The sequence below is a fragment of the Liolophura sinensis genome, chromosome 8 (genome assembly GCF_032854445.1).
Source record: "Liolophura sinensis isolate JHLJ2023 chromosome 8, CUHK_Ljap_v2, whole genome shotgun sequence".
In the NCBI taxonomy this organism is placed as follows: Eukaryota; Metazoa; Mollusca; class Polyplacophora; order Chitonida; family Chitonidae; genus Liolophura; species Liolophura sinensis.
The window spans coordinates 55267616-55277869 of NC_088302.1; the positions used below are offsets into that span (position 1 = coordinate 55267616).

The 10254-nt window shown below is 42.3% G+C and overlaps 1 protein-coding gene across 4 annotated transcripts; it reads right to left on the reverse strand.

Annotated features, from left to right (window-relative positions):
- Window positions 1-296: 296 nt before the first annotated feature.
- Window positions 297-10146, reverse strand: LOC135473770 (uncharacterized). 4 transcript variants are annotated; one of them, XM_064753659.1, is made up of 10 exons: window positions 10049-10146; window positions 7345-7461; window positions 6558-6706; window positions 5957-6062; window positions 5249-5369; window positions 3061-4806; window positions 1922-2125; window positions 1558-1679; window positions 1168-1300; window positions 297-502 (listed from the first exon to the last, which is right to left on the reverse strand). In XM_064753659.1, exons 2-10 carry the CDS (start codon window positions 7444-7446, stop codon window positions 330-332), a joined length of 2856 nt encoding a protein of 951 aa, XP_064609729.1. In that variant the 5' UTR covers window positions 7447-7461; window positions 10049-10146; the 3' UTR covers window positions 297-329. The 4 variants fall into 4 exon arrangements, with proteins under 4 accessions (XP_064609729.1, XP_064609731.1, XP_064609728.1 ...); XM_064753661.1 differs by having other exon boundaries at window positions 6558-6710; XM_064753658.1 differs by having other exon boundaries at window positions 10010-10145.
- Window positions 10147-10254: the final 108 nt, after the last annotated feature.

Here is a 10254-nt window from a genome sequence, read left to right on the forward strand (position 1 = left end):
CTGTAGCCCTGCAAGCAATGTCTATACCCATGCCACCAGTCGTGCAGTCTGCTGGTAAGTGCTCAGTGTTGTGTAAACAAGTTTGTCCCACTACTCAGGGCATGGGTTTTTATGTGTTGCAGATTTGTGACAACATACAGCAAACTCGTGCCTCATCTCGGCACCTTCAGGTGCCTTCACAGGTTGCGGAAATACAGCACATCACATAATTGCCAACCAAAATAACTGGCTGGCTGAAAATACATTTGAAACATACATGCTGTTTTGGTTATTCACTGACCATGAACAACGACCATCACTAACTACTACATATATAACATATATATAGCCTACTGCCCAACACCGATGTCAGGTGGGCAGATTTGTCTCTCTCCCTCAGCCAGAAAAATACAAAGGGCTTTCTTCAACAAATGCACGCCAACCTTCCGCCTCTGATTGGCTGGCCACGTCGATGACGGCCCATAATAGTCCCCTCTTTTCTTATTGGTCAAGTTGTTCAACCCTGAAACAGTTCCAATCCAGACTATGAGTGATTATTTGTAGAAATCTCTCACAGATGTGCATGTAAATGAACGAGACCAAACAATACACACCCAAATCTTACCTGGATATATTTGTCTCTTTGATTGGTGTTTAAAGCCATACACAAGAACATCGCACTCACACCATGGCAGCCAGCGATGCAGTGGGAGGAAACCGGGCAAAGCCCAAGGGAAACCAACTACCGTCATCAGGTTGCGAGAAGACCTTCCCACATACAACCGGTGAGGAAACAAACGTAAGCTGGACTTGAACTCACATTTATGGCATTGGTAAAAGGCTCCTGTGTGACTGCGCTAACATGCTAACAATGGGGTCATGTTACCTTCAGCAAAATGTTATTTATTCATTTGTTAATTTATTATTAGATTCTCATTACCCTGCATGTAAGAAAAATGATGCTATTTAATATACTAATTATTATTTAGTAATTTTCAAACAAGATGTATGTGAATCTGAAGAAAAGTCTGTTTTAAATTTCCAATCCCGCATTGATTAGAATTATTCTGCTTGTAATATAATACACAAAGGTCATGAGAAAGAACCAATTACTAAACAACAGTCTATTATTTAAAAGTTGCAGAATTAGATATCTACCAAAAAAGTCCAACGTTTTGGACCACTTACCCATGGCATCCACCATACAAGCCTCTCTGGTATAAGCCTCTACTGGAATGACGTTTTGGAATATATGAAGGGAGATAACTCCCAGCCCCTCAGACCAGACATCAAGAATCTTCTGTACCTTCTCACTGGGCTTCTATGTATATACAAAGACACAAATATAAACATATCTTTAAGATGTGAAAGATATAAAACAATTCACATAACATTATATTCGCTTTATCCTTGTTTCATTCCATGTATACAGGACTTGATTTTATTCTTCAAACTTTATTTTTCTGATCCGCTGTCAGATACGACTAAGAAGAGCTATAACCAAGAACAATGCCTTTGCAAAGCAGGTTTCTCTCTGTTTTCCCAAAGCAAATTGCAAATTTAGATCTTTCCCCTTACCTTAATCTGTGGTGATTTCCTGTGTTTTATGGCTTCATACAAGTGACAGTAAGGCCGAGATCTTTTCCCTTTCCCAATATAAAAGATGGCAGATATGAAAATCTTGAAGGTTTCCAGATCCCCTGTAAGAACAAGGACGAGGAAAAAAGAAATCCTTTGAGTTTGTACATCTAATGCAACTTAATAGAACTCTTGGTTTGCAAGGAGAGTACAATATTTGCCCTGCAAAATACATCTCATCTTGACAGAAACGGAAATGAAAAAAACACCATCCAGAATACAAAACCATGAACTTCAGCTTGAAAAAAGCTAGATTATGCTCCTTACCTCTTAATGAAAAAACCAAAGTCAGAAAGACACCTACCCAGGATCTGTGCCCTAGTGGGAAGATTCTGGGCAACCCTGGGGTCAAGCAGCAGATAGTTAAAGGAGGACTTCAGCACGCCCTCCCTCCACTTCCTGTCAGCTCGCGGCCTCTGGAAAGGTTCCACCATTCGGGTCTCTGTCTCTTCCAGTCCAGCATAGGAAAACATTCCACTCAGTGCATGCCTCAGTTCTGAGGAGTACCCTACAACAGGCAGCAACCATGAAATTAATTAGACAGGCACTATTACATTATGACATAAGAGAAGCCTCGGGCGTATTATAAAAAAATGGCTCAGGTTTTTAATTACAAGGCCTTACTGGTCAGTTCTCTCTTACCTGGTTTATCTGGTGTCAGGGCCAGACAGCTCAGGTTTTTTAATTACAAGGCCTTACTGGTCACTCCACTCTTACCTGGCTTATCTCTTCTCAGGGCCAGATGGCTCAGGTTTAATTACAAGGCCTTACTGGTCAGTCCTCTCTTACCTGGTTTATCTGATGTCAGGGCCAGATGGCTCAGGTTTAATTACAAGGCCTTACTGGTCAGTCCACTCTTACCTGGTTTATCTGATGTCAGGGCCAGACAGCTCAGGTTTTTAATTACAAGGCCTTACTGGTCAGTCCACTCTTACCTGGTTTATCTCTTGTCAGGGCCAGACAGCTCAGGTTTAATTACAAGGCCTTACTGGTCACTCCACTCTTACCTGGTTTATCACTTGTCAGGGTCAGACAGCTCAGGTTTTTAATTACAAGGCCTTAATGGTCAGTCCACTCTTACCTGGTTTATCTCTTGTCAGGGCCAGACAGCTCAGGTTTTTAATTACAAGGCCTTACTGGTCACTCAAGTCTTACCTGACTTATCTATTGTCAGGGCCAGGTGGATCAGGTGTAATTACGATGCGTTACTGGTGAGACCAATCTTACCTGGCTTATCTGTTGTCAGGGCCAGGTGACTCAGGTGTAATTACAAGGCATTACTGGTTAGACCAGTCATACCTGGCTTATCTGTTGTCAGGGCCAGGTGACTCAGGTGTAATTACGAGGAGATACTGGTGAGACCAATCTTACCTGGCTAATCTACTGTCAGGGCCAGGGGGATCAGGTGTAATTATGAGGTCTTACTGGTGAGTCCAGTCTTACCTGGTTTGTCAGTCGTCAGAGCCAGCCGGCTGAGGTCAGGGTTGTTCTGCAGGTCCATAAGCCTGATCAGGTATGTCTGCCGTGTGGAAGGGGTAACAGGCCCAGGTTCATCCCCCAGGCTCACCAACCGTTTCTTCAACTCCACATTACTCAGCCTCTTCAGGACAGCAGGGATGTCAGGGGTCGCGTCCCCAATCACCTTACAATCTGATAATGAGGACGTCGTCAAAACAAGGGTTGCTTCTGAATCCTCACTATGGTCTGGGGTGTTTGTCTGTCCAGGCCCCCGTGGAGAGTGTCTGCAGCCATTCGGAGTTATCTGCAAATAGTCCTCCCAGGAATACAGCACTGTGTCATTGTCCGAATCCTGTAGATCTTGTGTCTGTGAGCTAAGCCCACTCTCCAGGCTGGTTCTGCCACTGTGTATGGAGGAAGGGCCATGCCGCTCAATCAGGGTGATGCCTTCCTCTGGGTCTGAGTACACATAGTTTATGGTCGAAGTAGAACTGACAGCAGATTCCAGAGAACAACGTTCTCTGTTCCGGTGACAAAACTGCCCAGGATGTCTGCCAGAACCCGACTTGTGACTGTTGTTGGTGTTTATGGTCAAATCAGACAAATTAAATTCATCTGGAATAAAGTCAGCAAGAGAGTCCTCTTCACCAGGTATAGAAGAGTTATCTCCCCTTTGATGATGGCAAGACGATAAAGTACTTTTGTGATGAGTGGCGGAAGAGTTACAATGCAAGTCTGGAGGCAGAACGCTGATATGACTGAATAGTGAAGAGGTATCATCAGAATCTGGTAAGCCAAGTTCGTTGGAATCAGGATGGATGGGATTGTTTGGCTTCACTGGTTTACCACTTTGAGTATTCTGTTCTAGCTCAGAGCACAGTTTTGGAGAGGGTACTTCATCTTGGAGAGAAATTCCAGTGAACTGTTTTTCGAGAAACGCTTCAGCATACTCATCTCTCGTAAAGCGATGCTGACAGGCTGTATCCTGCTGTCTGCTTTGCTCTTCTACACCCTGAGAACGGGATGATCTCAACTGAGAGCAATGACTTTTCCCAGTTGCCCAGCAATCATAGCTAGAGACACACTGTTGCTGTGACTGAGATAAATCACAAGAGTTATTCATATCCAAATCTCGATTAATACCGCACGTCACACAGCTTGTTGATGACACATTCTCACACATATGTGCAGCATAAAATCCACTAGCATCATGGGAAATATTTGAGCTTGACTTCTTCAAACTGTCTCTGCAGTCAAGGCTTTTCTCTGCTATCACTGACACCGATGGCAAAGAGGTCGTTAAGGGGGAGAACTTCAGAGATGAAACTCGATACGATTTTTTGGGGCTATGATTTTGTTTAGATTGGCTTTGCCCATCACCCCCACTGTAAGTATTGTTTTCAAGGTTCTGGCTAGTGCAGGTAACAAATGAATCTTCACTGCTGTCGGTGATATCCGCACTTTTATCTGACCTGTACTGTGGTAAATGTTCATCTGTGGCTCTCTCTTTAGCGCCTTTCCTGGTCTCAATGTAGGGGTGGCTAGGCGAGGTCACATCAAAGATCATGTCCTTGGCACATTCCTCATCGAGCAGGTAACTAGAGAGCAGATTGTTAATATCCTGTGTATACATGGATGTGTTTCTGTGTCGAGGTTTGATGATCGTCCTCTCATCAGGCTTAAACGGAGATTCCTCTTCTAACAAAAATGATAAACACTCTTTTTCATCATCTGAAAACAAATCACAGTTTGAATTCCAAAAAACAATGTAAAAAGAAAGTTTTCAGGTGGAAAAATAACATAAAATACTTCCTGTTGTGTTCTAGATTCAACACGAGTAATTAATCATCATCAACAAGGGCAGGTTTATAATGGTCATACCGTCATTCCCTGATCAATGACCAGACTTCACAGCGCATACACCATCGTTATGATGGTTACTGTAATTCTTCATACTTTTCACATGTTTGCAGGGTGTTTATAAAGCGCATTCTGGAGGCATTATTCTGTGTAGACTGATAAAATTATACTTTTTGTGAAGCCTGAAAATTGGCAAATCCAACCAAGTTATTTATTTTTTCTCCAAAATCAAATAACAAAAATGTTCATATATTGCACTGAAAGTTGCTCTTTCATATGTGAAAAGTTTGAGGACTTAGGGTATAACACTTACACGGTACAATAGTGTACCTGCAGCAGCCATCCTCAGGTGTCTCAGTCATAAAGTCCAGTAACAACTCCACACAATCCTTGTTGTCATACTGACTCGCCAGGTCGAAACAATCCATGTCATCCTGAAAATGAAAGTACCAGACACATTTAGGCGTACAAAATCTGCATAATTAACACTAAGGATGGGTCATCATGCCACAGTGTGCGACGCTGCAATGAATAAAAAATGTGTGTTTCTGAGTATATTAATATGTAAAGGCCCAACACTGAGATCATGATTACTATACATGTACTTATAGCTTACATGTGGAGACAGCTTGAGTTGTGATGCAGGCTACTCACATGCTTCCTGTATATCCCTACATCATGTTTCATTTATTCATTTATTTCATTGGCGTTTTATGCCACACTCAAGAATATTTCACTTATACCATGGCGAGCAGCATCATGGTGTGGGCGAACCAGGCAGAGTTCCGGAAATCTATGCATGACCATCTGCAGGTTGTTGGAACTGCAGAAAACTTTAACAACATACACATAGCTAAAATTTGTTGTCATTTAAAAGGGCTGGATTAACAAAGCATCTCTAACATGACTGTAAAATGATGAGGCTGAAATTGCACATAAATATTCTTACTATACATTTAATGGTAAAGTCAAAGCAATGCTTAAGGGACACTATACAATGTATTTTACCAGCATGTTTTACCTCGTCTTTCAGCGCCGGGTCTCCTCCATTGAGCAGGAGTAATCGCAGACAGTCCAGATTACCCCATGTGGCAGCTACGTGGAGGGGTGTCATGCCCTGGGTGGATCTGTAAAAGGGCACCTATTCCTTAAAAGCATGGGACAATTACATGCATCTGGTCTTTCCTGTTTACACCATTTAATTGCTAGGATGAGCTAACACTACCCTATTTCTTCACACTTTCCATTTTGAGGGCATTTTTTGGCCTGGACTAACAAAATTTGATTCTCTGTAAAGCCCAGATTCTCTGTAAATCTCACCAAAATAAAATTTGCCATAACAAAAATTTGACGTGGGGAAATTGCAGTCAAAGTTGCCTTTAAACACTCAAAAGGCTGTATAAAAGCTCTTCAATTATTCCAACTGCACGTAGCTTGATATTACCTGACAAGAGAATCTTCCCCCTCACATACACAGTTTTATTCAGTCACCTTCGAGAACAGCTTGATGTTATATGTGACATTTTGGGATCAATGTGACAGTGAATCTGACATTCCATGTACAATCTGTTTTACACAGTAACCTTACAAGCACATTTTGAGACCATAAGCAGACACTGTACCTGACATTGGGATCTGCCCCATATTCCAGAAATAATCTGGTCAGTTCGGGATTCTTGGAATCTTGCTGTCCCACAGCATAGTGGAAGGGAGTAATACCCTCAGGCTGTAGCTGGTTAGGGTTAGCCCCATGTCGTAACAGTTTCTCCACCTGCCTGAAGTTCCACACACAAACCCATTAAACTACTTAATGTGAATAAAATGAACTTGTAACCTTTCAATTGGTGATAATTGAGATATATCTGCTGAGGCAAATAACAAAGAATATTAAAAGGCAAACTGAATTCTTTGTAACCAACCTACAGATTTAGTGAGAATTTGACATCTGCTTGCCTCATTTACACTTTTTTACCCATTTATTCATACAATACAATATCTTTAGTGTTTATCTTCAGCAGAAAAAATGTTTCAAAGACACTGACAAAGGACCCAAAGCTGGACAATGTTTACACTTGGTACATGACAGCTGATTTGTTTATCTATACTGTTCAGAGTAAGTCAACAATAAAATGGATAGCACTGCAGGAACTTTTCATCATTCTGTCTTCAAATGAAAAGCATGAATACAAAGCCTTCAGCAATGTTGTAACCACCATTACTGGCTTGGCTACCTCTTTCTATAACGTGCCAAGACATACCAGTTCAATAACCCTTTTGGCCATGTTTTAAAATTCTGACAATTAGACTTTTCATTGCGAATTTATTTTGTTTTTTTTCTCTTTTGTTTTCATTTTGTTCCCTTCAAAAATAATGGCACTTATTGCCTATTGCTGATCTCTTATAACTCACCAGCTGTTCCCATTCTGAATGACATCTATCAGTTTCTTTCCCTTGAGCAGTGGAGACTGGTACGCCATGTTGACTGTCAGGCAGTGATTTGCAAAGGAGCATTTCACTTTGCAGTTTCTGAGTAGGCATAATGAAATGTAAAAAAACACATAATACATATGTAAGACCTGGGTGTGCAGTGAATTATTACCACCGGACTGTTTCACGGTAATCTGGGCAAGTGTGTACGGTAACAAATCCTGAGTAGAATCAGCTTGAAAGAAACAAAACCAACTCAGTGAAAATGCCTTGCAGTTAAACACAGGTTTATTGGTAGAAAGAAAAGAGAAGGAAAGAAGGGAACATGTCGAAAGAATGCTCAATCTCAACATGCCAGTTTGAATGACCTCATCTGTAATGAGAGGCCTGCATGCTGTGGACATCTGAAATAACCTAAACACAGAGGATAGTAGTGGTATAACGGCTGCTGTGGAAGTGCCACGTGCACTTAAACTCTTCAGATGTCCAGGCATATGTGACCACATGTAGCTGCACACAAAGACATCATGGTTTTGCAACTAGCTTCTGAAAGCACACTAAGGGCTACAGACTGCTTTGCAACTGCAGGACATGTAAAAGTTCTGCAAATAATACCAGGAGACTAGCTAAGAAGGGTAATGTTTGAAGGATTTCACTGCGTGGGTCGCACAAGGATTTGAACTCAGGTCTCTGCAGCTGAAGTCCAGCGCTCTACCAACTGAGCTAAAGGGAAATTCACGCTAGCTACTGCTGGTATAAGCACTGGAAAGCTGCTCCCGTTACATTCCTCCCCACTTAAATCCTTCCCCCTCTCCCAAGACACACCCACGTTCACAGGCCCAGAGCTCCTCACTTCTAGGAACCTGTTAGGTCACTGCACCAGTGTAATGGTTGAACGATTTCACTACGTGGGTCACACATGGAATCGAACTCAAGTCTCTGCAGTCGAAGTCCTGCGCTATACATGAGCTGAAACTCTGGCGTCTGGGAGTTATGAGGCGACATAGGCTTTCTTCGAGTGAAAAGAACAGGTGCTATATACAGATCTTCATCATCTGATGTACAGATATCCCGTACATCTGTATCTAGCATATCCTCTGAGATCTGGTTACAGGATTTTGACCTCAAGCGTCAAAGAGCCAATACGCAGCAACAGATTTCGGTGGTAAGTCTTTGGAGGGGCCATCTCCATTTTCTGGTCTAACCACGTAGACGGGGAGGTCGGCTTGCTCTCGTTCTACAACCAAGACCCCTGACTTCCACCTGTCGGTAATTTTATGCTTACCCATGACACCAACGTTCTTAACCTGAACTCTGTCTCCCGACTCAAGTGCAATAGCATGCGCCTTCTTGTCGTAGTAGTTTGAAAATGACCTTTCCCAATGTCATGGGGCAGACATTGCTCACTATATCCTTGTTCTTTTGCTTAATTATGTCCATCATCCAGCCTCTGAGGTCCTCCTGTGAGAGGGACAGGGGAGCCCTCTCGACGACGTGTCTTACCACTTGGTAATCCACTCCGTCGACAGTCACAATGTCTTTATACCACTCTGAGTCCACGGCAAATCTCTCTGTTTGACTGGGGAGGCCTAAAACCTTGGATACCAGGAAGTGACTTACACCTAGTGATCTTTTTAGATCCTGGACAGGTCAAAATTGTTGCTACCCAGAATCTCCTCCAGCGATGGTGATGAAGATCCGTTCATGGCCATGGTGGTGTAGGTAACACTCGGGGATGGAGACTGAGACAGCAGAGGAAATGAGGGTTGAAAAAGAAAATGAATGCACAGAACGCAACTCACAAAAGTAAATATAAAATTGGGTGGCAGAATACCAATAGCCGATATTAACAGACTGGCACTCCCAAAGATAAGTAAGCTCTAACTGCTCTATCAGAAGGGCGCGCAAGCACAATTGCCCCACGTTGGGCGCCAATGTCATACCTGGGTGTACAACTGTACAGTGAATTATTACCACCGGACTGTCTCAACGTAGTCTCATGGACTGTCTCAACGTAGTCTCACAGACTGTCTCATGGTAGTCTGGGAAAGAAAGAAAAGGAAGGAAGGAGACAGGTTCCCTTTTTTCCTTCTCTTTTTCTTTCTAATAATAAACCTGTGTTTAACTGCATGGCATTTTGACTGAGTTGGTCTTGTTGCTTTCAAGCGGATTCTACTCAGGATTTTAGTATCGCACACACTTGCCCAGATTACCGTGAGACAGTCCGGTGGTAATAATTCACTGCACACCCAGGTCTTAAACATAAAAACAATATTAAATGGTTACGCATGCAGTCATGGATAGGGTACTCACATTTCAGTCTATTAAGCTATGTACCACATTCTGACACTATAGATCTGCCACTGAAACGAATTATAATTTGAACAGTTGGCTACAGTGTATCTCCCATTTGTTACACAGACTTCCCGACAAGTCATGGCACTCTTTTAATCGTAGTAAGTTGCTTAGAAAGAAACAAAACAGTGCCATCAAGTAACAGAAACACGCCCAGCATTCATCTAGACAAAGAACACTTAACGTGTAAGATATACAATAAATACACGTTGTTGTTGTTGTAGCACTTGTTACTTTCGATTTACAATTTCAAAACGGAATAACAGTCTTAAAAGCTGCTTAGTATTCTCACTTTAGCCCCAATACCAACGTTTCCCATACACAAGCCTACTTCTGATGGACGATCTTCGCACCACGAACAATGCAGTTGCTGTTGTTTTGTGTGTTTTTTTCTTGCTGGCGACGATTCAATCACATTTTAACATTTTCATAACATCCGCCAAATTACCACCGTACCGGTTACTAAACACAGTTTTCATTGGCTCGGTAAAAAGCTACAACCAATCATAATTCCTGTTTCAGTGTCGTCGGCATGGT

Excerpts from the sequence above, each read along its gene's own strand:
- LOC135473770 (XM_064753658.1), bottom strand. The coding sequence starts at position 10,036 with ATGGGAAACGTTGGTATTGGGGCTAAA. Across the intron at positions 6,063-6,557 it reads GGGGCAGATCCCAATGTCAG|ATCCACCCAGGGCATGACAC; the intron begins GTACAGTGTCTG and ends GCCCTTTTACAG. Across the intron at positions 4,807-5,248 it reads CAGGTACACTATTGTACCGT|ATGATGAAAAAGAGTGTTTA; the intron begins GTAAGTGTTATA and ends ATTTGTTTTCAG.